This window comes from Equus asinus, chromosome X (genome assembly GCF_041296235.1).
Source record: "Equus asinus isolate D_3611 breed Donkey chromosome X, EquAss-T2T_v2, whole genome shotgun sequence".
NCBI lineage: Eukaryota > Metazoa > Chordata > Mammalia > Perissodactyla > Equidae > Equus > Equus asinus.
Window position 1 is genome coordinate 42,011,213 of NC_091820.1, and position 27,045 is coordinate 42,038,257.

The 27,045-nt window shown below is 38.3% G+C and overlaps 1 protein-coding gene across 23 annotated transcripts in view; it reads right to left on the reverse strand.

Annotated features, from left to right (window-relative positions):
* The window catches only part of KDM6A (lysine demethylase 6A), a 213,771-nt gene that overhangs the window by 89,645 nt on the left and 97,081 nt on the right, over positions 1 to 27,045 (reverse strand). For all 23 annotated transcript variants that reach the window (XM_070501720.1, XM_070501717.1, XM_070501719.1 and 20 more), the window contains exon 5: positions 5,623 to 5,681. In XM_070501720.1, coding sequence (XP_070357821.1) covers positions 5,623 to 5,681 — 59 coding nt within the window. The remainder of the gene's footprint in view (positions 1 to 5,622; positions 5,682 to 27,045) is intronic.

Sequence of the window (27,045 nt, forward strand, 5' to 3'; positions counted from 1 at the left end):
GCTTCTCCTTACCATGGTCTCCTGACCTGGAAAATTTTCATTCTTCTGCTTCACTCTAAGTCCACTATTACCTTCAAGACTCACCACCCAAACTCAACGCCAACTATTTTTTGCTTAGTGTTAACTAGCAGTTAGGTCCACTCTATAATCAAATAATTTTAGTCTGCACCTATTAGTGTGTGGTCTCCAATTGTTCCATGTAGTCTATTCCTTGAGGTCTGCATTCTTCTTTTATTTTCAATTTTCTAAATAATACAGCAAAATGTTTAAGTGTAATAGATGCTTACTGATGCCATCACTTTCATGGTTAGTTGATTGGACTTTGGGGGGTGGGGTGGGGGTGCCAAGGCAAGCTCCATAGTCTCTTTACTGATCAGTTCCCCTCATGTAACTAAATATATCTAAATTCATTTTCTTTTCTAAATTTTCACCCCTCTCTCTCGCCTGTGTGCTTCTTCAGTTTCTCCCAACCCAGGGGAGGGAAAAAAAAAAAAAGAATGAGAATGAGAGAGAGTGAGTGTGTGTGTTTGTGTGTGTTGGGAGGTGGAGAGTGTTGCGGAGAAAACAGGTACTACTCAGACTACATTCTAATTTTTGTCATCATTTTACCACATTCATATCTCACCAAACTGCATGTAGCCAGAACATGATCTCTGCAGCAAAAGCTAGACTAAAACACTAACACATACAAACTCTGCTGACCTTTGTATTCTGACAGAGAATTTGAGAACATGAGAAACGGCTACCCCAAACTATAAAATCCTTTTATGATACAATGCCTGGAATGGTTTATGGCTTTCAAATATTAAAGCATATTCTCTACTAAACATGCTGTGCTGGCATTTTTTTCTTAAAATCCAAAAAATGTTTTTTTAATATCACCAAAATTATTTCCATAGATTTTGTTTAAAAATTTTTTGCATTTAACGTTTGCCATTGTTCATTTTAAAAAGGAAATGAAAGAAAGATAAAATCTTAATAGCACTACCTAAGAAAAACAGATGTGCTAACTATATTTTAAAACAATGGTCATTTTTAATATTTCTAGAAAGTCATTAAAAAAAGCCTCCTTTAGAACTTTACCAAACTATAGTAAAAATGATATTAATGAAACATCCCTAGCACAGTTTCAGTACACCTGGAAAAAGATATAATCAAACTTTAAGTTTTCAGAGGCTAATAAAGCTGAATCCAGAGATTTCCCTCAGGGATATCTGAAGGGATAAATGAACCAATTTCACAAAATTTCATACTAATAAAAGGGAGAATATTCTAGCTCTACATCAGTCATAACATGTACACACACAACAGATATATACTTCCACACATATCTATTAGGAAATTTAAAAGTTCCTTTTAAATGAGACAAATAGAAAGATTTGATGAAGTAATCAAAGAGACAGGTAAGATTTTTAAAGGTGGAGATCGAAGAAGAAGACAGACCAAAGAGCGTAAACGGCACGAACAAAGTTACACAGGCAAAAACTGCTCAAGATGTTTTCAGGGAAATGTTAATACAGTATGACTGATACTAAGAATATATTTAGGGGAGCAGCAAGGCTGGAACAATCAGTTGAGGTTGAAGGAGAGAGGAGCTTAAATGTGACGCTAAGTTAGAAATACCATACACTGGGTTATTCATATTGACGTTTGCTAATATATTACCTCTTGGCTCTTTTGCCCTCTCTCTAACCAGTCTTCATCACTCCAGAGTGGGATACTTTTTTCCCTACCTTATTACAAGATTTATGCCTTTACCCATAATTTCCCTACAGTTTAATTAGTCCAAGCCCTACCAAATTCTCTCTAGTAATCTATTGTCACTGGTAAGCATAACTTTACCAGAACTGCCTTAGTTATCCACTAGTTTTTTCAAAACAGAAGTGTACATAATAAACTCAACACATGTTAACATGAACTGTTTCATTTTAATGGAATTAAAACTTCTGATCTAAGAGCATTAGTTTGTATTATAATAGCTCAAAAATATCTATTAAGTTATTGTCAGACTCCATGCCAGACAAGCCTCAGGAACAATGGTATCACAACTTCATCAGGTTTATGTTTGCACCCAAAGCAGTGACTATACAGGAGAGCAGAGATTCGTACACCCCTAAGAACACTTGTGATTCGTGCTGGGGAAATGAATCCTAAGGAAACTTCACTTGTAATATGTTAATATTTCTGTCATTTTTGAACTCACCTCCACCTCATCCACCAATCCTTTTTGATGTCAACATAACAATAATCACTACATTTCCTTACTAGGCCTATCAATTAGATTTGAGAGCTTAATTTCCAAAATCCTATGCCTCTAGCACAGAATTACGTAGCTCTTAGATTTGCTTACCATAGGACCATTCTGATATTGATCAATGGGAATACAAAAGGTTATAGGTTACAGAGATAGGACTGATGAGGATTTTCAGGGGGATACATTTAGAAATATGGCTACAAGTTGTAGTAATTTATTATTGTACATATTTCAGTTCCTCTCACCCAAGGACATAGGTTTCCCACTACAAAGGCAAGAAGCAGCTCAGTTCAAGGTAACCCTAGCAATTTGCCACCTTAACGAACAAGAACAAGCAAAGGCTCGGGCGTGCATCCACACGTGTGTAAAGGAAGGGCTTACAGAGATTGGTTCTAGCTCTCTGCCGCACGTATTTTACTTTGGGCTTCTATGTCTTCCTTTCACCTTCTGGATGTCTTTTTTTAAGTTTGGTTCCAGATGACTAAGTAGGATAATAGTAAAACTGAATAATCATGCTAAGTCCAATGAGGATGTTAACAGTTGCTCTACTACTGTCTGACATGGGCTCCTCTGTCTAAGGAAGAGGCTGCAACTGAAACTGGAAAAACTGACCAAGTAACTGAGCTCATCTAGAAGCTAACCAAGAAAATCAACTCCAAAGGAAAAAACAGGCAGCATAATATGGCAAAAACAAGACAAACAGGTTAACGGGATAAAACTATAGTTAATAAAATTGCTCTTAATAATATATCGTCACCGTTGCCAACCCCAACACATGTTGGTTGCACACATTATTACCAAATACCTAACCTACTCAAATGCCAACAGACACCATCACCAAATATCAAATTTTACTTAAATTATAAATGTACCCAAGACAGAACATTCTGAGACATCCTAGGCAGATTCTCAGAGCTGACAATACAAAAAAAGGCATACTACACTCTTCTCTAGAAACACTTTTTTCAACAAATCCTAAAGAATTTGGTGTGAAATAAAAAAAAAGAAAAATGTCTGATCCCAGCAATTAATACTACCTATAAATAAAACACAAATACAGTTTTAACCTACGGAAGTTCCTATCAGTTAAGGCTGTACTCTAAAACTCTAACCAAGCACCTACTCCATGCTTTCTAATTCTATGGCTATTCAAGAAATAGCAAGGTAAGTTAAAGGAAAAGCTGGGGCACAGAGTTTGTAAAAGAACATTTGACCAGCAAGAGAAAAAAAACACAGCCAGGATGGATTCAGACAGGGCGTGAGATATATCATTTTAGGAAGTAGCTAGAGTTGAAACTCAAGACATGAAAAAATGGTGGTGAACCAGGACAAGATCGACAGACCAGAGGGCACTTATTAATTCAGACATTGCATCATCCTTGTTTCATTTCTTAAGTCAACTGAAGGATACAGAAATCATATGTAGATAAGGAATCAAATGATACAATTTTCCACAGCTACAAGCCCCCTAACTAGACATGCTCACACACTTATTAAAACAATCCAATTCTGAACTGATCATTGCTTCAGTTCACTACTGATTTTATGTTTGTATCTTCAATCTACAGAGAACTCACAAGTTATCAAATAGGTAGTTCGTGAAAACTGGCTGGTGTGAGGCATACATGTGTGTTTCTAAATAGTAAAGTTCCTTGCCATTGGTTTCATCTAAATTATTTCTGGTTGGCCATAAAGATTGTACCAATGTGCCCAGGAGAACAATTACAAATACTGATTAAAAAATAACCACCTGTCACTCTTCAAAGGTGGGGACAGTATAATAGGAAAAAATACTAGATTGAGGAATCTGAGCATAAGCTTGTTTCTGCCACTAATTAAACAGTTACATAATACTGAGTTAAACACACACACACACACACCTTGCTTTCTTCATCTACAAAACTAAGGGAAAAAACTAAGTTATCTGTAAGACCACTTTTGGTTCTAAAAGTTTTGAATTGTGAATTCTATGAATAGTATCTTCAAGAAAGAGAGAGATTTTAAAACAGTCCTAATCTATTCTTCTTGGTTTTACATGTGATACAATGGACATGAAGTCAGGAGGCTTAAGTTTAGGATTGCTCTAGAGCAATGGATAATTTACAAAGAAAATTAGTGATCTGAACAATTGTAATACTCCATATACACACAGGTGTTCTCTAACAATGCAGTGTTTCCATAGATGATCAAAATCCAACAAGACGAAAAGCAAAGAGGGAAGAAAAAGTATATAAGGAAAAGTTATCCATGTTTAAAGTTTCATCTTTAGGGAAACCATATCAAATCACTGACAATGCACATTTAAAAGCTCTGCAATAAATATTCAGGATGCCCAACAGATTTATGACAGGGTTATAACCTTTGGCCAAAACCTTCCTTTGAACCCTTACAGCACTCACTCACCTTAAAACTATGGAGAATAGAAGGGACTCTGACAAAGTGGATACAGTTCAAATAAAAAATGTCCACATAGGGCCTTACAGTTTCCAAAATCTACATCATCTCATTTGATCATCAAAACTGTATAAAGTAGAAAAGGTAAGTGATTGCAATGTCCTTTTTAAACAGCACACACACACAAGAGGAAACAGACCTAGGGAGCTTATTTAAAGCAAGATCAAACTAAGTGGAAGCACTGAGACGAGAATGCCAATCTTCCAACTCAAATTCTACGTTCTTCCCATTGGAGAATGCTATTGTCTTGTCTGGTAAACAGAAAAAGAACAATGAGGCAAAGGCCATAATCACAGGGTCCTATACTTACAGTTTATAAAATCTTATGTATTACTGTCATATTTAATCTCTGACTCTGAAGGTGGTACCATTATTCCTATCTTATAAAAGAGAGAATAGAGAGTTCATAATCTGGTGCCTAAGTTATTGGAAACTGGAAAATACTGGCATGTGCGTGTGTATGTGTGTGTGTATACTGGGAAGGTGGAAGAGGTGGAGAAGTCAATCTTGTCTAGAAGTCTGAAAAGGTAAAAATACTGGTCATCACAGATCATTTACTCACAGACCTTGAGATCTGAGAGCATAGTCATTCCCCAGTTTCAAATAACCTAGGGATCACCAGTCCATAATGAGTGACTGAGAAATTCCAAAAGCTTTCCAATCTAAGCCTTCTTTAATCAGAATCTTATACCAGATTCTTTTACATACAACTCTAATAATCTCAAGTGGGTCAATATCTCTGAAGGAACAATCCAATCATTTCAAGAGAATATTGAAAAATGGAGGTTTAGTGACATTAAAATAATTTGTGTCTATTATCCACACACAAAATACCAAACAAAAACAAAAAACAAACAAACAAAATAAGCCATTTACTGGAAACAACTGGAGTTGTTAGTTTTATGTCAACTTACCACTGAAATGCATTGTAATGGAAGTAGACCAAACCAAGACCATATAAAAAGGCAGCATTCTGTAAAGAAAGGGAAAAAGAGACTTTTAGGAAAAACATTTATGTCTAATGCATATGTGATTATTAATATAAAATATAGTATCCAAGATCTTTTAAGTTATTAAAACCCTATCTTGCATTATAATATATTTACAAAACACCAAAGCAGCAGTGGTAAGTCAATAGATGGCACAGAATCCAATCAACTTGGAGAGATTCTCTGGTTTCTTTTTAATCAAACTTGCCCTGAAACAAATTTGTCACCAGATTTCTATGGGCAAATCTAAAATAAAAAGCTATTATTATTCAGAGATAAGAAAACACTTGGACTATGCTATCCTATTCTCTCTTCCTCACACCTGTATTTTTTCTCTGGTTCTTTGTGTTTCTTGAACTGGATTTAATTTTACGTTCAATGTTGCTAGGAAGGTAGGTAGAATTCAAAGAAAATACACGATATAAACCTAGAATAGATTTAAGTATTTAAAAAGATATATATTATATGCAAAAATAACACCTAGCCATTTACATTTGGAGCTTTAAACCTCAGGGATTCACTTTGTAGTACAAAACAGAGACATGCTTACCTAGACTCACTTGACCTCTGGCCTCCAAAGAGGAACTACCCAGCTACTCCCTTTTTTTGAAAAGAGCAAACATTTGAGTACCTACTATGTGTTGTATCAATAAACAAGCAAATCTGTTTTAGCAAATCTTCCCTTTTTTTAAAAAAAAAGTAAAGCTTTCACACCGTTCCTTGCGAACAAATTTCTCCAAACCTATATTCTAAAACTTGAAACTCTTAAACTCTTACTAAAATGCTTCTTGCCACACTGTCTTGGGTTGCATTTCCCCAGAAGCACAGCCTGAAACAAAAGGTTTCAGTACAAGTACTTTATTTGGGAAGCTACTCTAGGAAACACCAGTAAGGGAATGGAGAAGTGGGGAAGGGAAGGGAAGGAAGCCAACAAAGGGTGCGGCATAGCTGGTTATGCAGCTGTAGGAAACTGGGACTCAGTCCTGCTGGGCATCTCTAGTAGACTGTGTGGAACACTCCTCAGAGTCATCTTGCCCTAGGTGTCAGGGAACTAGAGTACTTATCTCACAACTGCTGTCAGTCACTGGTGACAGAAAAACAATCAGTGATGTTTAAGCCCAAAGTGTAAACAGCTGAGTGACTTTCTGGCATTCAATTATTTTTTTAATACTAAAATTTGTTCTAGGATTATATTGTGCATTTCCTTTTAATTCTGAGTAGTCTTCTGAAAACAATGAAAAATGTTGCTTAAGCACATCTTAAAATGTAATAAATATGAAAATTTAATTTTATTAAATCCTCATTACTCTCAATTTTCCGAATGAGAAAAAAAACACGCTACAGGGGTATTCACAAATGTGAGATTCACAAAGGTCTCAGACAACATCTATTCCAAAAGTTCACATTTAAAAAAAATTCTTAATTTAGTCAGAACTGGTTTTAATCAGGATCATTCATTTACCACCCCAACCCCCATCACCTGAAGTAAGTTGAGCATTTAGTTGGTATCAGGGACACTATTTAAGGACTGAACAAACCAAACTGATTAAATATACTTCCCCTGCTCTCAAGAAGTATGCAACCTACCGTGTGTAGGGGGTAGGGGATGGGGAGAACAGGGATATTCAGACTGCAGGAGTAGCTGATTCAGTCATGAAGTATTTTACCCAGAAAGTCTAGATTTCAAAGATGACTGTCTTCTTAGACAGGGGAGAAGGAAGTGAAGGGAGTATGGCTGAATAACAACAGACAACATCTTTCACCAATTTAGGTTAATTGCCCAGAGAAGGTAGTGTGGGGTGTGGTGGAAATATGAGTTTACTGAAGGGCATTTCTGCTTTCAGGACACACCCTGATTCTCTCAACTTCCTTACTTTGTTCATAGTTCATCTTCCCCCCCCTAGGAAATCCTATCTTGATCCCTGACACGGTATAAATCCTATCAATTATTCAAGGTTCATTTTAGATGCCATCTTCCCATGAAGCTCTGCTGCTTCTCCCACCTCAAACCAGAGGTAATCTTTCCAACCTCTAAATTTGGCCTTAGCATGATTCTCTATCATATGACATTATTACTTAATATTAAGAAGTTACTTAATATTACGTAAAATGCTAACACTATTTTTTTTTAAAAGGCTCCAACAACCCTATGAGGTGGTAGAGGGCTTCATTTATAGAATGAAGAAGTGAAGATCAGACAGATTAAGCAGCAGACACAGGAATTGAATCTAGGTTGGCCTCCAGAGTTCACTCTTAACTACTATACCACTGTTATCTGTGCGCTGACTAAACTCCATCCCTTCAGACAAAAATGCCACAAAGGCAGGAGGAGTGCTAGTCATTTGTGCATGCACTGTTATCATCCAGCACAGTGCCTTCCACATAGCAGATACCCAAAGGTTTAGTAAATTGAATCATCCTAGTATTTAAGCTCAGTTCTCTGGGTGACACAGAATTAGTATGAGGCATGGTCCCTGTTAACCAGGAGATTATAAATCTCAGCAAGGAGTTAAGTCTCATTTTTCCATAACAGTAAACAATGTAATTCAAACACTTATTGAGCACCTACTATGAGTCATACCAAAGTTATCGGCACTGGGAAGACAACAGTGAACAAAACAGACAAAAATCCCTATCTTCAATGAATTTATAATCTAATGACAAAAGACTATGAATAAGTGCATAATAATATATTCCAAGCTACAACCATTTAAGAGTTAATGAAGGAGAACAAGGTACTAGGAAAAGAAGTAGTACTTGGGTACTATATCTCAAGAACGGCTGGGAAAGGAGAAGGAAAAACAAACCATCTCAGCCAGAGGTTCTAAACTACACATCTTTGGAAATAGTGACCCGAGGGTGTGAATGACCATATGCTCTGAAATAGATGTTCTGAATAGATTCCCTCCCAATGTACAATCTCACCAAAAATGCCAATAGCATCCTCATTGACAAACGTAGGTCTACGCAAGAGGACAACCAGAGCAAAGGCACTGAGATGGAAACGAGTTTAAATGTGATATAGCCATTCTTCAACCTACTGTGAGGAGTTAGGGGCGTAACTTTCCAGGAAATGTACTATTTATAAAAAACACTCCTGCTTCAGTCCAAATCCTTAGAGATTAGAATATCTACACCAGGAGTCAGCAGATTACAGCACATGGGTCAAATTCAGACAGCCACCTGTTTTTGTAAATAAAGTTTTATTGGAACATAGCTACACCCACTCATTTACTTATTGTCTATGGCTGCTTCTAGCTCCAATAGCAGAAGCAAGTTGCAACAGAGAGACTATCTGGCTTATGAAGTCTAAAACATTTAGTATCTGGCCTTTTACAAAAGAAGTCTGCCAACCTCTGACCTAGACTGTATTATAGTACCCATCACAACCCCAAATTAAGAAATTATAACTTGATGAGATTACTAACAATTTATATTCAAGGCTCTTATACTATGTCTACAGTAAAGTGATGTGGTTCATTAAGTCAGCACTTCACCAATACCAGAGTCCACAGTGGTGTTTTCACTGATCCCCAGCGTAGCTATTAGAGAAACTCCTGAATGCCCTATGGTCCATAATCAGAGCTTCAGACTGTATAACCCCAGATGTGAGAGGGGAGCACTCTGCAGTCACAAGCTTTATTCTTTCCAACTGTTTCTCAGCTTCTCTCAGTTTCCCCAGACTATTTCCAAATTGAAGAAAAGGGCATGGAGCGTTCTGCTTCCATTTTCATGAACATACCTATATAACAGTGGATTAGAAAAGAAGAGTAATAAACTAAATTATACAAAAACAGTGAGCCTTAATGCTGGAGAGGCTGTGGAGAAAAAGGAACCCTCATACACTGTTGGTGGGAATGCAAACTGGTGCAGCCACTATGGAAAACAGTATGGAGATTTCTCAAAAAGTTAAAAATAGAAATACCTTATGACCCAGCCATCCCACTACTGGGTATATATCCTAAGAACCTGAAATCAGCAATTCCAAAAGTCCCATGCACCCCTATGTTCATCGCAGCATTATTCACAATAGCCAAGTCATGGAACCAACCTAAGTGCCCAGGAACTGAAGACTGGATAAAGAAGATGTGGTATATATACAATGGAATACTACTCAGCCATAAAAAAGGACAAAGTCGTCCCATTCACAACATGGAACAGACCTTGAGGGTATTACATTGAGTGAAATAAGCCAGACAGAGACAGACAAACTCTGTATGACTCCACTCATAGGTGGTAGTTAACATAGAGACAAAGAGAACTGATCGGTGGTTACCAGGAGAAAGGGGGGGTGGGGGGAGGGCACTAGGGGTGAAGTGGTGTACCTACAACATGACTAATAATGATGTACAACTGTAATTTCACAAGGTTGTTAACTATCATAATCTTAATAAAAAAAAAAAAACAGTGAGCCTTAGAACAATACAGATGAAATAAGAAGCTGGCAACCTCATATCAGACCCTCTCTCAGCCAAATTTTCTTAAATCTGTCTATGAAATCCCATGGAAGGCACTGTTGGCTGACTAATACCCTTTTCTCCCGGCTACTTTCAGTGAGAAAAAGTTGGTAACGTGACACAGTTCTAGCCAATGAGACAAGCAGATTTCTACCATAGGGCTTCCAGGAGAGCTTTTGCTTTCTTTGCATAATGCTTCCTTTCCTTTTCTTCCTCCTTCTGTTAGTATGTCATGGTCACCAGAGTGATGAAGGGATTAATAGCCCACCAAAGTAGTATGAAAATCACTTTAAACTGAAAACATCTGAACAATCAGCAGTCACAGAAATAAGCATTATCTAAACTTAAGCAGAGCATCCTGAAAATACAGCTACCAATGACAAACCCCTCCAAGGGAATTTGCTGACTGAGAAAATACCCTTAATTCCACTGCCCGTCAGCATCAAAAAGTCCAAGAGAACTTTCTCTACCTTCCCAATGAAGCCCTTACCCGCTCCCAAGTCCATTTTGTTAAGTTCAGTGGAACCTTCCATACTTTCCCAATGAAGCCCTAAACTCTCTCCCTCTTTTGTTAGGTTTATATATAAATCTTTATCTCTGGGTATTGAGGCAGTTACTCATTACTAAGCAACTCCAGCATGCATGTGTAAAGAAACTTTGCCTTTTCTCCCGTTACTCTACTGTCAGTTAATTTGCAGGCCCCCAAGCAATGAACCCAAGTTGCAAGAGAAAAAGTATTTCCTCCCAACAGTGACAAGCAGCAACCCTGTGTAAAAATCAGACTGGACAGGGACTAGAACAGTAGTCATAGACAGATGATTTTAAAAGAAAACATGCTTTAATGACAGCAGGAGAGTGCCAGTAAGTTTAAGATGAGAACACTGCCCACCCCCTCATACCCCCTTAAAGGCCACAGCTATTTTTTATTTACCATGGTTTGGGTTTTTTGAGGAAAGTTTAGATCTAGTATCCTACAAGCATGCAGAAGAGTAAGCAGCAACGTAAGAAAGCACCTGTTACCCAGACAAAGGGAGGGCGAGATTAACAAACGAGAATACTAGTCAAAGTAACATTCAAGCTTCTAAAAACTTTTATTAGACAAGATCAGAGCCAAAGGTAGTCAATTCAGGGTAACTAATTGTATTCTAAATGATGAGATTATCAAGATATTGATACAATGTTGCCCATCTTTGGGAAGAATGCAATTTGATTGTAGCACCCCCAAGCATCCCATACTCCAGTAATCACCTTCTTGAAGACAATCATATTTTTATGCAGAGATATAATTAAGAAATAAAATCAAGCCAAACTAGTAGAAAAATGTCAAATTTCTTAATCTTATTCTTCTCTGATACTAATTCGACATAGCCAGTGATACGGGGGTGGGAGGATCTGCTGTTCATCTTATTGGGAACCCAAAGGGGGGGGGGGAGGCGTGGTAGGGGGGAGATGAAGGCATTCCAAAGCTCCAGGAATGAATTTCCAAATGCCTTCCAGTCACCTTCACCTGTTGCATATACTACAAATACCTGAAACTCTATGAATCTTACATCTTAGGGTATGGTGCTCTAATGGTACTGAAGACTTTATATAGTGGTAACAATCTCACCCATTAACCAAGCCAAAAAGCAGGCCTACTTTTTTCTTCTCTCACCTACTCCCCACCAATAAACCAAATTCATTCTATTCACAAAGCTCATTTTACAATCTAAAAGCCTTTGAATCTATCCCCTCTCCATTCCTACTGCCGTTTCTCTATGTAACTAGGACCTCAACTTTGTCTACCTGGCCTGTTTCACTAGTTTCCTAACTCATCTCCCAAATTCTAACCTCCCCTTCCATTTCCCCCCTTTCAATCTACCTTCCAGACATACCAATGCCAACGACCTTTCAAAAACTCAAACATGACACTTTCTATTTTAAAGTCCTCAGAAGAGTCCCTACAACTTAGCCTAACTTGAAGGATCTTCATTTTATGAGTCTTGCTCAATTTTCCCAATCTCATAGCCACCAATTCAATTGGGACAAATAATATGCACATCTATAAATAAAATATGCTCTTACACATATCTGTGATTTTAAACATGTTTGCTTCCTCTGCTGAAAAAGCCAACGCCATCTTTCCTTCAATTCACTTCTCAATCTGGCAAATTCCAATCCATCCTTTAATACATCACTCATCTCTTTCTTGCAGAAGTATTATAAGACACACTCCCCAGCCCAAAGAGAATTAGGTTTTCTGATACAGGTATCCAAACTAATATCCATGTCTATTACAGATATGCTGTTTATCTCCTCCACTAGAACATGAGTCTGTAAACTGTAAATGGTAGAGACAGAACCCAAGTCATCTTGTGATCCCTATGGCAAAGTAACTGGCATATATAAATTATTTAGGAAAGCTTTGCTGCTGAATAAACCCATCTCTTACAGCCTTAAATAACTTGTTACACATTTTTCATCAAAGAATTTAATACTTAATGTTGATCCAACTTACAGTGAATTATTTTCTTAATACAACTACCTTCTGGACACTTAGAAGGGTTTTCCTAGTTATAATAATACAGCAAAAGAGGTTGCAAAAGCTCATTACACCCATCAGGCCCAAAGTTATACTATTACAGCAGAAGTTCTGCTTCCAAAACCTATGCATAGTATTGCATACTGATCACGAAATCAGGCTGTAGGGGCCATCAGATTTGGCTTAGAATTCCCGCACTGTCACTTACTTATTAACACTCATGAAACAAGTTAACTGAGTCTCAATTTCATAGGGCTGCTTTGAGGAATTAAATGAGATCATACATGTAAAACACATAAAATCCTACCTGGCACTTGGGATTTTTGTGAAAAGTAAAGGAGGAAACATATCTAACACCACCAAGAAAATTATCTAGCACATGGTAATTGCTCAATGGATATAACATGATACATAAAATTCTTGATAAGTCTCACACACTGTTAAAAAATTACACATTAAAAATGAGAGAACATAGAAATAGAGATACAGACAAGACTACTCAAAACCTACGCAACACTATAACCAGAAGATTTGAAAAACAGTAACTGGTACCTGGAGATCGCCTGAACCACTCAAGCAGAAAGCTCAGCATGCTGATAGGTCACCATGGTTGCTATTAAAAATGAACAAAACAATGAAGTTTGAATGCTAGCAGCCCTTTAATTAGAGCAGAGCTGGCAGGTGCTGAGACAATGAAAATAGCTGAGAGCTGCACAAAGACTGGGGATGTGCCTTTAGGAGGAGGAGCCCTGGATGCAGGTACTCATGTTTAATTTTCTTAAAATATAGACTACAAGACTCCTGCTGCCAGTGTAGCAGCCAAGCTGAGAGCTTTTCCCTTTCCTACTGAAATTTATAATATATATTCCCATTATCTAGAAAAAGATTTAAGTGAAACAAGAAGACTTTCGTGTCATAAAGATGTAATTCTCTTATTTACCAATAAGATGAGTTAATTTGTATTACTAATACAGTCTATTTTGCAACAACATGTGTACCTTCTCTTACTGTTTTCTATCTTATTATCATGATCAGACAAAATAAAGACATTTCTCAGCCTCCCTTGCAGCTAGGAGTGGTCATATTACTAAACTCTCACCAATGAGATGTGTATGAAGGGATGTGTACAATCTCATGATTCCCTTAAAGGAAAGGGTTGTTGCCCTCTGTTTCCTCTTCCTCTGACCAGCTCCAAGGCATGAGACAGCCAAGTCAAGAATGGAAAAATATAGACCAATTTCAATTATGAACAAAGATGCAATTCCAATCCAGGTAATACCTAACAATGGATGAAAACATTCCCAAATTGAACTTACCTCAGAAATACAAGACTGATTTAAGGAAAAAAAAATATTATCTCAGGGGATGCAGAAAAATAATTTGCATACAAAAGAAAAATGTTGACTTTTCAATTGAAATTTTTAAAAGCTGGCTTTCACTAAAGTAAGGAAGTTCCTTTCTATTCTTAGTTTGCTATTTACAAAAAAGAAAAAGAAATTCAAGTAATCATACTTCATGGTAAAATATTTAAAACATTCCCTTTAAAATGGGAAGCAAGACAAATGTACTACAGTCATGCATCTTAAGCAATGGGGACATGTTCTGAGAAATGCATCATTAGGCGATTTTGTCATTGTGTGAACATCACCAAGTGTACTTACACAAACCTAGATGGTATAGCCTACTACACACCTAAGCTATATGGTACTAATCTTACGGGACTACCATCACATATGCGGTCAATGATGGAAACATTGTTATGTGACTCATAACTGTTTATCACCTCTTTCAGCCAATACTGTGCTGGTATCCTAGTTACCACAGTGGCAGGAGAAAAGATCACAAAAATTGGAAATGGAGAAACAAAAGTATCATTAATTACAAAGGTAGGATAGTCTATGCAGAAAATCCAAAGTAAAGCATTCAAGTCAAATTAGCCAAGTTAGTCAAAGTTAGTGAATTTGCTTAATAAATTTAAGACACAAAAGCCAACTGCAGTTCTATATACCAGCAAAGAGACAAAAAATAAAACGGTATTTATAATATCAATAAAACTGCAAGATATAAAATACATTATTTTATAACATGAACAAGAACTTTGTGAAAAAATTATAAATATTGAAAAAGACAGGAGTCTCCTTACAATGACAGTTTTTTGGGTTTTTTTTTAAATGTACAAAGTCAATGCAATTCCAATCAATCCCTGGAAGTCACTGTGTTTTATTTAATTTTATGACTCTGATTTCCAGCACTATAGAACTTGACTAAATACTGAAACAAATCTAAGACTCCAGATCTGTGCTAATTGTTGCAAATCCATTTACCATCTATCTGGCCCTTGCCTTCTTTTCCCCACTTTGAGGCCTATAACCCCAACAATTATCTCAGGATCTAAAACAGGGGTCCACAAACTACGGTCAAATTTTTTCTTTACAGCTCAGGAGCTAAAAGTGATTTTTACATTTTATATTGATTACACTGGAAATGATTAGCTAAGTACCTACATAATAACTGATTTTGCCTCTTGGCCCAAAAAGCCTAAAATATTTACTATTTCGCCCTTTAATAAAGAGTTTTTGAATCTTTGCTCTAAACCAAGAATTTCAGAGTTCCCTAAACACCCAGTGTACTTTCATGTGCTGACTCAGTTCTCTTCTTGGGAAGCCTTTCCACATCTCCTATCTGGAAAACTCCCATTCACCCTTCCCTCGGGTTTCAACTTCTCTATGCAGTCTCTCTAATCCCCACTCAAACTTTCCCACACCCCTTATGCAAAGACATATACTTCTGCCTCCTCCACATCTCCAATGTATCAATTACCAAAAACTTACGCTTATGTGTGTCTCCCTCACAAGAACACAGTCAACTTGAGAGCAGGAACTACTTTACTCATCCCTGTATTGCCAACAAAGCCCTTGTCAATGAATGTAAAAAAGCCAGTTAGTGACTGACATATATAGTGTAATAGAAAAAGTCACTGAAAAGTCAGAAGATGAGTACAGATTCTACTAGTTTATCCATCAATTTGTGCTGACCTGGGGGCTTCCTTAACCATCTGAACACAGTATGTCTAGTCCATAAGTAAAGAGATTAAATAATTTCTAAGGTGTTCTGCTTCTAAAATTGTAAAATTTAAAAAAAATTTCTTATTCTCAAATATACTGCTTTTTAACTTTTCTTATATATTCTTTAAAAGATCTCATTCTCGGCAGGGCTGGCCCACTGGTGCAGCAGTTAAGTTCACAAGTTCCGCTTCAGCGGCCCAGGGTTCGCCGGTTCAGATCACAGGTGCAAACATGGCACTACTTGGCAAGCCATGCTGTGGTAGGCGTCCCACATATAAAGTAGAGGAAGATGGGCACAGATGTTAGCTCAGGGCCAGTCTTCCTCAGCAAAAAGAGGATTGGTGGCAGATGTTAGCTCAGGGCTAATTGTCCTCAAAAAAAAAAGAAAAAAAAAGATCTCATTCTCCTGATCCCTGGCTTTACAGGCAATAAAGTTTTTTTAAATTTCAGGTCAATTTAAGCATTAAGCTTGTTGAAATATTAATTACAGTTCTGTCTTCCCTTAAAGTTCTAAATACTTTCACGTTATTAAGGCATTCCAAGACTGATATATTTAAATACTCAATAAATTTCTAAATTTGAAACATGAATTTGAATTGAGAACCTTGAGTTTTTCCATTTTAATAATTCTCTCCATATAATCTCTCCCCTACCCAACATTAACCCTCAATACCACATCAGTGCACCGTTAACAAAAAAATAAAACTATATGGGAGATAAACGGGCCGAAGAAAACCTCACTCATCAGCCCCAATTAGGAAAGAAGGCTGGCACAATTTTCAGAGATGGTAAGAAATACAGCATTACAATTTTCTAGCAAGTATTGAATCAATTAGTAAAATAGATCTCTTTGCTGAATCTGCTTTAAGGACAAGAATTGTTTATAATTAGCATACCAAAACATATGCAAATTAATCTACAAGTTTTAAGTTCCTGAAATACTTGATCCTCTTCAGCAGTAATACTATAAAGCCCCATTATACACACACACACACACACACAGAAAGATGTAAAGTTTAATGTTTATTTTTTTTTCAGTGTCCCAAATTAAATTTTAGCCCAACTCTATCAAAGCCATTGTAAAAGTGCAGGGTTTTTTTAAGTGAATGAACTGATGAAGGCTTTGTTAATCAGAACTGTACCCACAAAGATTTTAATGAATCAATGTACAAAAAAAATTATACACCCTGCACACATATGATGGGGTTCAGGGCAGGCCGCCCCAAGACACGTCACTCTGGTATGCGGACTATTTCTAGCTGAAGACAATAACGGCTCAGACTCAGCAAGAACATTCGACCTTCTGGGTTTTGGTAGACTGGGAGGATCCTTGCTAAGCCCACTCTTATCAAAGTTCTATTTACCAAACATTTGCTTTTCCATTTCCATGTGAGTTGCCTTCCTCCCCTTTGAAGCCCCAAACCACTACCCCAAAGTCCTCCTTGGAGATACTTGAACAGGTAGCTTCAGCCATTTTGGCGAGCTGCTCAATTTGTCTGAGCCTCTCCCATGTATACATGTTATAAAGCTATGTTTAATTTTCTCCTGTTATTCTGTCTCATGTGAATTTAATTCATTCTCCGGCCAGAAGGACCCAGAGTGGGTAGAGGAAATGTCGTCCTTCCCTACATATAACAGGCAAATTATTTTTTTAACTGAAAAAGGTTGTTCTCTATTTTGCCTTGTTTCCACAATATTTAGTCAATGGCTCTTTTAGACAAGCAGACTACCATAATCCAAAACCTTTTCTTTCGGGGAGAAACGAAGGAAAGAGTCGATTTTGTTTGTTAAAAAATTCACAATTATAAATAAAAGTATATCACAAATTGTTTAATAAAGTACATGATAAAAACCATCAAAAAGTACCAGCACTTGTTTGCATTTTAACATACATCTTTACAGTCTTTTACTTGCATACTGAAACACAGCAGCATTAACAGTGTACCTAGAATGTTTTATTCCTACCTTTCTACTTTACACCATAAACCACAGAAGGAATTTCTAAACTTTTCTGATTCATGAATAAGTTTAGGTTTTGTTCTTGTTGCGGAACGGGATTAGAACATGATATCCCAAAATACTTCACTTTGGCATAAGAATTATTTTGAGCTGAAGGCATCTCAGTTCCTGAAATCCCTTATATGGCTAAAAGTAGAGCCTCCCAAAAGAACTCAATTGTCATAGAGTTGGAGGGAGCAACTCTAACAGACATTGTCACAAGACTATCATATCTCACGTCTATTCTCCTAATGGCCCATTATCTTTGCAAAAAGTCATTTGTTTTCCCATAAGTGCCCTTTCTCCCTTTTGCCATCACCTACTAAATTGGTATATAGCCCCAAATTCTAACCACCCCTTTGAGTTACTCATCACAGAGTTTGCCTGCATGTATATACAATGCACGTGGAAAGTATTTTTTTCCTCCTGTTAATCTGGGTTTTTTTTGTTTTGTTTTGTTTTGAGGAGGATTAGCCCTGAGCTAACTGCTGCCAATCCTCTTTTTGCTGAGGAAGACTGGCCCTGAGCTAACATCGATGCCCATCCTCCTCTATTCTATATGTGGGACGCCTACACAGCATGGCTTTTGCCAAGTGGTGCCATGTCCACACCCGGGATCCAAACCGGTGAACCCCAGGCCGCCAAGAAGTGGAACGTGTGAACTTAAGTTCTGTGCCACTGGTCCGGCCCCTAATCTGTTTTAAGTGTAACTTACAGGCCCTAGGCAAGAACCTAAGAGGTCAAAGGAAAGTCTGTCCTCCCCTACGTTGTTAAATTACTTTGCCATTTCTACACGGTTTGTAGAATAAATTATTAAGTAAGCCTTTGTTTATTATTAGCTGGTATTAGAAAGGCATTTATTACAATCATTAATAGTCAAGATATAACAGCATGATATAACAGTCATGAGGATTGGCAAATTTTCACCATTTCAAAACTGTCTGTTACTTGTACTGAACTAAGAAAAGTACAATCTCTCAAAAGATAAAATTTTCAATTACATAATAAACATTACTTAGTATTGAAATGTTAAAGATTGAGATTTAATTACAGTTATAGATCAATGATCAGTAATTGTCTATTCTGAATTCCAAAATTCTCTAAAAAAATTAAGTTTATCATAAATCAGCCACCAAAACTCTTTGGATAGGAAAACTCTGACTTGAAGTGACAGAAGTCTTTATTTACATACCCACTTAATATAACTACTCATACTATCACTGCAGAGATGTAAATATACTGCTTGTAGGAGTCTACCCCAGACATCACAGGAGATATCATCTAATATAGCAAATACATTATCATCTTTCTCAAATCCAAAATAAAAAAAAAAATTCTCTCAGCTCTACACAATTCTGGATGCAAGAATTTCAGATGAAGAACTGAGGACCCAAAGTAGGGAAATTGCTTTATTTTTTAAGATCTAATCGTAGAGGATAGGTTTGAAAAGATGTGGTTTGAAGAGCTAAGTGCAACTAAAAGTTCAGGAGACAATCATCTCAGTCATATTTCAAAAAAAAAGTCCTACACTTACATTCTTCAATTTACAATACAGTGTGGCTATAAATCACACAAAATTGGACAGAACTATAAAAATAAAAAGTCAAAAAAAATTACTGAGTCACGAATATGAATTCTGATTACCGCTAGCCACTAATCATGTTCACTAGGTAAATACTCATTGGATCACAAATAGTACTGTTATGTTATATACTGATGCTTTAAAAAGAGATATTAAAGGGGCCAGCTGGGTGGCATAGTGGTTAAGTTCACGTGCTCCACTTCAGCAGCCTGGGGTTTGCCAGTTCAGATCCTGGGCGTGGACCTATACACCACTCATCAAGCCACGCTGTAGCCACATCCCACATACAAAATCAAGGAAGACTGGCACAGACATTAGCTCAGCAACAATTTTCCTCAAGCAAAAAAGAGGAAGATTGGCAACAGATGTTAGCTCAGAACCAATCTCCCTCATCACAAAGAAAAAAAGAGATTAAAATAAGTAGCATTAATGTCTTTAAGTGACAGCATCTGGTACAAGTTCTTGAACCTGCAGAGAACCAAAACCGTCTACCCCCACACTGAGCCTGAATGTAAATACACCAGACCTGACTGTCTATGTTGACTTGCTAGTCCTCTGTCTTTACTAGATTACTTTTCCATGTCTCCTGCCCAGGCACATGGTTTGTCCGTTATTACAGGAACCATCAACTCTTCAATGAAAAGCATGAACAATAGTTTGTGGCCCAAGATTCTTTGAAACCCTTACCTCAAATTCTTTGCCTTGCTATAGCCACCATTTCTGTACTGTTACACGGAGATTCTTACCCAAACAAGCTCCCAAATTGAAAGGCCTGCCTTAAAACAAAGTTAGAATTTTCAGTAAGTTCTGACCCCTACAAGGTACTGACAAAGCTTTGCAGAGGTTGTGTTCTCCTTTACCATGTAAGCAATAAACTCAGGTTTGTGTTCTTGGCATTTGGGGAGGCAGCTTTTGGCGTCTGGGAGGATCTCAAATTGCCTGTTAAGAAATCTGGACAATAAGAAACTACTGATGATAAATTATTTTGATGGCTATTATTATTCCATTTACTGGACATTCCATAATAAGCTTATGTTCCCTTATTAGAAATGTCTACAGTAAGTTTTTTAATAATAAATTTTATAGAAAGTTTTCCTTACTGTAAGTAAGATTAGAGGGGAGTTCCACTTCTGGCAATAGGAGACTAATCTGTTTCAGACTGAAATCTCAATTCCTCCTTCTCTCCAAGTAATTATAACTAGAAAAACTGGACAAAATATTGTTTTAAACCTGTTTTCATGCATTATACAATTACCAGGGCATCAAGAACTTGCAAAGTTAAGACAGTAACAGCCAAAATTCATTAAAAATCAAATGTCCTTCAACAATAAAATGAATAAATTGTGGCATGTTCACCCAATGAAATATTATATAGCAATGAAAAACTACTGCAATATACAACTACAAGGATAAATCTAACAAATACAGTACTGACTAAGAGTTTAAAATTACAGTGCATGATTACATTTTGATGAGGCTCAGAAGTAGGCAAAGTGGTAACAATATGTCATCACACTATTGCTTCCAATGAAGGCTACCTAAGATAATACTGAAGAAGACTCTCTTGCAGATAACTACAAAATAACTATAGTTTTATTAAAACTATAAACTCTGGTTTATAGAGTTTATAATACATAAAGCAGCTAGCTAAAGGCACTCAGGAGTAAACAGAAACAGGCAGATTCTGGTAGGAAGATATGGTATTTTGACTAATGGCCCCAAAGATATCTAAATCCTAATCCCTGGAACTGGGAATATTTACCTTACATGGCAAAAAATACTTTGCAGCTGTGATTAAACTAAGGATTGCCAGATGAGGAGGTTGTCCTGGATTATCTAGGTAGACATCCTTAATAAGAGGAAGGCAAGAAAGTCAAAGGCGAAAGAAGGCAATGTGGGGACAAAATCCAGGGGACAAAAGATGATGTGATATGGGGCCATGAGGCAAAGGAATGTAGGTGGCCTTTAGAAGATGCAAAAAGGCAAGGAAACAGATTCTCCAACAGAGCCTCTAGAAGGAACTGGCCCTATTTACAATCTGATTTTAACCCCTTAAGACTCATCTTGGACTTTGACTTCCAAAACTGTAGAATAATTAAATTTGTGCTGTTTAAGCCATCAAATTTGTGGTAATTTGTTAAAGTAGCAACAGGAATCTAATACAGAAGGCCATGCTCAGAGGAGGAAAGTCACATGGAGTGAATTCCCATTGTAACAACTAATAACTTGGTGCCAGGCATAGCATGCATGGTATTGGGTCACTGATACAAAAAGCACAGTCTTTCTGATACAGAAAACCAGAAGACCAAAACCAAGAGAAATCATAACCCACTGAATTAAGGGAAATCCTAGAAAGGAAAGAGTCAGAGAACGAAGCCCTAAATTCTGCCTATCCACATATCTTGCTGACTCCTGTATGCAAGTTACAGGCTCAAAACAGCCAAGTTAAAGACACAAGATCTGAATTGATACTTAGGATGCCACTTGAAGAAACTGAGTTTACACTTCAAGACCAATAAAGATAACTGCCTGATGAAAGAGGAAAAAAACAGTTGTTAGAAGAAAATAACAGAATCAGAATTAGAATAATTTTCATAGTGTCCAGTACCCAACACAAAATTATGTAACATACAAACATCCAGGAAAACAGAACATAGTCTCAAGAAAAAAGAAAATCAACTGAGACCAAACTCCTCATGACAAAGATGCCAGAAATGGCAGACAAGGATTTTACAGTGGCTCTTTTAAGTATCGTAACAAACTAAAACAAAATACGCTCATGAATAATGAAAAGACAGGAAATCCCAACAAAGAAAGAGTAATAATAAAAAAGAATCCAATGGAAAATCTATAACTGAAAAACATAATACCTGAAATTAAATTCAATGGGTTGAACTAATAATAAAATGAAGATGACAAAGGAAAGAGAAAATGAACTTCAAAACAATATAACAAATTATACAATGTGAAGAGCACAGAGAAAAAGGGTAAAAGAAGAAGCCCCTCAGGGACATTTTGATAAAAAAACAAATTATCAAACCTACATGGAATAGGATCCCCAGAAGGAGAGGAAAGAAAACAAACAAAATTATTTGAGGAAATAATGACAGAAAGTTCCCAAATTTAATGCATATTCAAGATGCTCAAACAGGATAAATACGAAGGCGATCATGGAGAGGTGTATCATGATCAAACTACATTGAAAGGAGCAAACAATAAATTGTATACAGCGGAACAGTGGCTCTATTAAGAGCTGATTTCTCATCAGAAAATATGGAGGAAAGGCGAGAACAGAACTTCACTTAAAAAAAAAAAAAAGCAAGCCAACCCATAATTCTCTATCCAGCAAAAATGCCCTTTAAAAATGAAATTGAAGGGACATTCACCGATTAACAAAGGATATTCAGATAGCATCTCAAGACGCCTAAGAGTCTCATGCTACTATACATCGGAAGGCGGACAGACTTCGCCCCAGGAGGCGGTGGAAATAGGTGAAAACTCTCTGACCCCTGACCCCCAGAGAGCCTAGCTCCTGCAGGAGGCTCTCTTCCAGCGGACTCCCCCATAGCATCGCCACACACCAAGGGCGGGAGTGTGCACTCACCAGCAGAGCGACGGTGGAAACAGGTGACAACAGCCCTACCCAAGCCCCCCACGATTACACCTAAGCCCAGGGGGAATCCCCAGGGTCCTGCACCCACCAGCATGGAAGGCCTCTGCAAGCCATTAGCAGGGAGGCTCTGCCCAGAATCCAGAAGAAAGGGAAGCTCCCGACGGGTGGATTCCCCAGCACGGCACCAGACCGCAAGCTGCTGCTGGGCTCACAGTCTCCGGCACATGGGTCGGTGCAGGGGGCACCCGGACTTCCTGTAGATGTGCTTGGGGACACGGGTGGAGCTCCAGCGCCCAGCTCTGTGGCCAGGGTGGAGGCTCCGGGATCCCGCACCTCCCCAGCAGGGAAAGCCTCTGCTCACCATTAGCAAGGAGGCCACGCCCAGAATCCAGGACAAAGGGAAGCTCCCGGCAGGCAGATTCCCTGGCACAGCACCAGACCACAAGATGCTGCCGGGCCCACAGTCTCCGGCACACGGGTCAGTGCAGGGGGCGCCCAGACTTCCTGTGGATGTGCTTGGGGACAGGGGTGGAAGTCCAGCACCCGGCTCTGCAGCCAAGGGGGACGCTCCAGGGTCCTGCACCCCCCCAACAGAGAGGGCCTCTGCTCGCCATTGGCAGAGAGGCCCTGCCCAGCATTCGGAACACCAGGAAGCTCCCTAGAGCACAATTCCCCACAAGGCAGCAGCTTACAAGCCACCGCCATGCCCACGGACTCTGGCCGTGTCCCAGACGAGGCAAAGAGCTCCCAGAGATCCCGTGAGAGTGGAGTGGGGCTGAGTGGAGCTCCGGTGAAACGGCTACGTAGTCCACGGGGGAACTCCAGGTTCCTACAGCAGCCTCAGCGAAAGCCTCTGCACAGCACTAGTGGAGAGGTCCCGACTTGCAATCGCAAGGCGGGAAGGCCCTGGGGCAAAAGTAGCACAGCTAGGTGAGCTAACGACAGACTGCAGAAGATACCCATAGCTCTGCTGGGACCTATAGTGGACAAGTGTGATCTTGTGGGCTCTGTTAGGGACAAAGCGGCGATTATAGGTGATCCTGCTACTAGCTGCTGGGAAAGCCCACAACACCGCTGCAGGCCACAAGGAGGGAGCGCATCTAAGTGGGCTTTAACAGTAGGCACCAGCAGCCTGAGGTCCCCTTGCGACTGCCCCCACAACCGACGAGGGACCCCACAGGACCACTGTGACTACGAGGAGGGGTCCAGGTCCAGTCAGTAACAGCTGACAGGGTTCCTGGTTGGTGCAGTCTACACAGCTGCGCCCCCTCACACCAGTCGCAACAAGTGGAAGCAGCGACTAAATTCTATCTCTATACGGAGGCACAAATCCACGCCATCAAGCAGTATGAAAAGATACATTAAATCTCCAGAACAGAAGGAAAATGATAAGCACCCAGAAAACAATCCCAAAGACAATGAAATCTATAACCTAAATGACGATGATTTCAAAACTAACATTATTAAAAAACTCAACGAGTTAAAAGAGAACTCAGATAGACAACTCAATGAGTTCAGTAGCTATGTCACAAAAGAGCTTGACACTATAAAGAAGAACCAATTAGAAATACTGGAGATGAAGAACACAATGGAGGAGATTAAGAAAAATCTGGACTCTCTGAACAGTAGGGTCAATAATATGGAGGACCAAATTAGAAATTTGGAGGATAGGAATATAGAAATGCTGCAGACAGAGGAGGAGAGAGAACTAAGACTAAAAAGAAATGAAGAAACTCTCTGAGAATTATCCGACTCAATTAGGAGATGCAACATAAGGATTATAGGTATACCAGAGGGAGAAGAGAAGGAGAAGTGGGCACAAGGCCTGTTCAAAGAAATAATGGCTGAGAACTTTCCAAACTTGGGAAGAGAGATGGAACTTCACGTGACAGAAGTGAATAGATCTCCAAACTTTATTAACGCAAGAAGACCAACCCCAAGGCATATAGTAGTGAAACTAGCAAAAGTCAACGACAAAGAGAAAATACTAAGGGGAGCCAGGCAGAGGAAGATAACTTACAAAGGAAACCCCATAAGGCTATCAGCAGATTTCTCAGGAGAGACCTTACAGGCTAGAAGAGATTGGAATGAAATATTCAAAACTCTGAAGGACAAAAACCTACAGCCAAGAATACTCTACCCAGCGAAAATATCCTTCAAATACGATGGAGAAATACAAACTTTCCCAGATAAACAAAAGTTAAGGGAGTTCATCGCCACAAAACCTCCTCTTCAAGAAATGCTCAGGAAGAACCTCATTCCTGAAAAATCAAAAAAAGGAAAGGGGCTACAAAATCCAGAACAAAGGAGATAAGCAGAAGGACAATAACACAAAGTAACAGCTCTCCATCAGGACAAAATGCAAAAGAACCAGAAAACAAGTGATAAAATGGCAACAGTAGGCCCCCACATTTCAATAATCACTCTAAACGTGAATGGATTGAACTCTCCAATCAAAAGGCACAGAGTGGCAGGATGGATCAAAGAACAAGATCCAACAATATGCTGCCTCCAGGAAACACACCTCAGCCCCAAAGAAAAACACAGACTCAAAGTGAAGGGATGGAAGACAATACTCCTGGCTAATAATGAACTTAAGAAAGCAGGTGTTGCCATACTTATATCAGACAAAGTAGACTTCAAAGAAAAACAGATAAAGAAAGACAAAGAGGGGCAGTATATAATGATAAAAGGGACGCTCCACCAAGATGACATAACACTTATAAATATATACGCACCTAACACAGGAGCACCAAAATTCGTAAAGGAACTATTAACAAAACTAAAAGGAGACATCAACAGCAATATAATAATAGTAGGGGAACTCAACACCCCATTAACACCAATGGACAGGTCATCCAGACAGAAAATCATGAAGGAAATTATAGAATTAAATGAAAAATTTGATCAGATGGACCTAATAGATATATACAGGACACTTCATCCAAAAACAGCAGGTTACACATTCTTCTCAAGCGCGCATGGAACATTCTCAAGGACAGACCATATAGTTCAAGAGGGTTGAAATAATATCAAGCATCTTTTCGGATCATAATGCTATGAAACTAGAAATCAACTACAAGAATAAAGCTGGGAAAGGGTCAAAAATGTGGAGACTAAACAACATGCTACTGAACAGACAATGGACTATTAAAGAAATTAAAGAAGGAATCAAATATAATCTGGAGACAATTGAAAATGAAAACACACCATACCAGATTATTTGGGACCCAGCAAAGGCAGTCCTAAGAGGGAAATTCATTGCAATACAGGCTCACCTCAATAAGCAAGAAAAATCTTACATAAACAACCTCAAATGACACCTAACGGAATTAGAAAAAGAAGAACAAACAAACCCGAAAGTCAGTAGAAGGAGGAAAATAATAAAAATTAGAGCAGAAATAAATGATATTGAAACAAAAAAGAAAGTAGAAAGGATCAATGAAACAAAGAGTTGGTTCTTCGAAAAAATTAACAAAATCGATAAACCCTTAGCCAGACTAATGAAAAAACAAAGAGAGAAGTTTCAAATAAATAAAATTAGAAACGAGAGAGGAGAAATCACAACAGATACCGAAGAAATACAAAGGATCATAAGAGAATACTATGAAAAACTATATGCCAACAAATTGAACAACCTAGAAGAAATGGATAAATTCCTAGACTCATACAACCTACCCAAACTCAATCAGGAAGAAATAGAGAATCTGAATAGACCAATCACAAGTAAAGAAATAGAAACAGGCATCAAAAACCTCCCCAAAAATAAGAGGAGAGGGCCAGACGGCTTCTCTGGAGAATTCTACCAAACATTCAAAGAAGATTTAATACCTATCCTTCTCAAACTATTCCAGAAAACTGAGGAAGATGGAGCACTCCCTAATACATTCTACGAAGCCAACATCACACTGATACCAAAGCCTGACAAGGATAACACAAAGAAGGAAAACTACAGGCCAATATCACTGATAAACATAGATGCAAAACCCTCAACAAAATTCGGGCAAACCAAATACAGCAACACATCAAAAAGATTATACACCATGATCAAGTGGGATTTATACCAGGGACACAGGGATGGTTCAACATCCATAAGTCAATCAACGTGATTC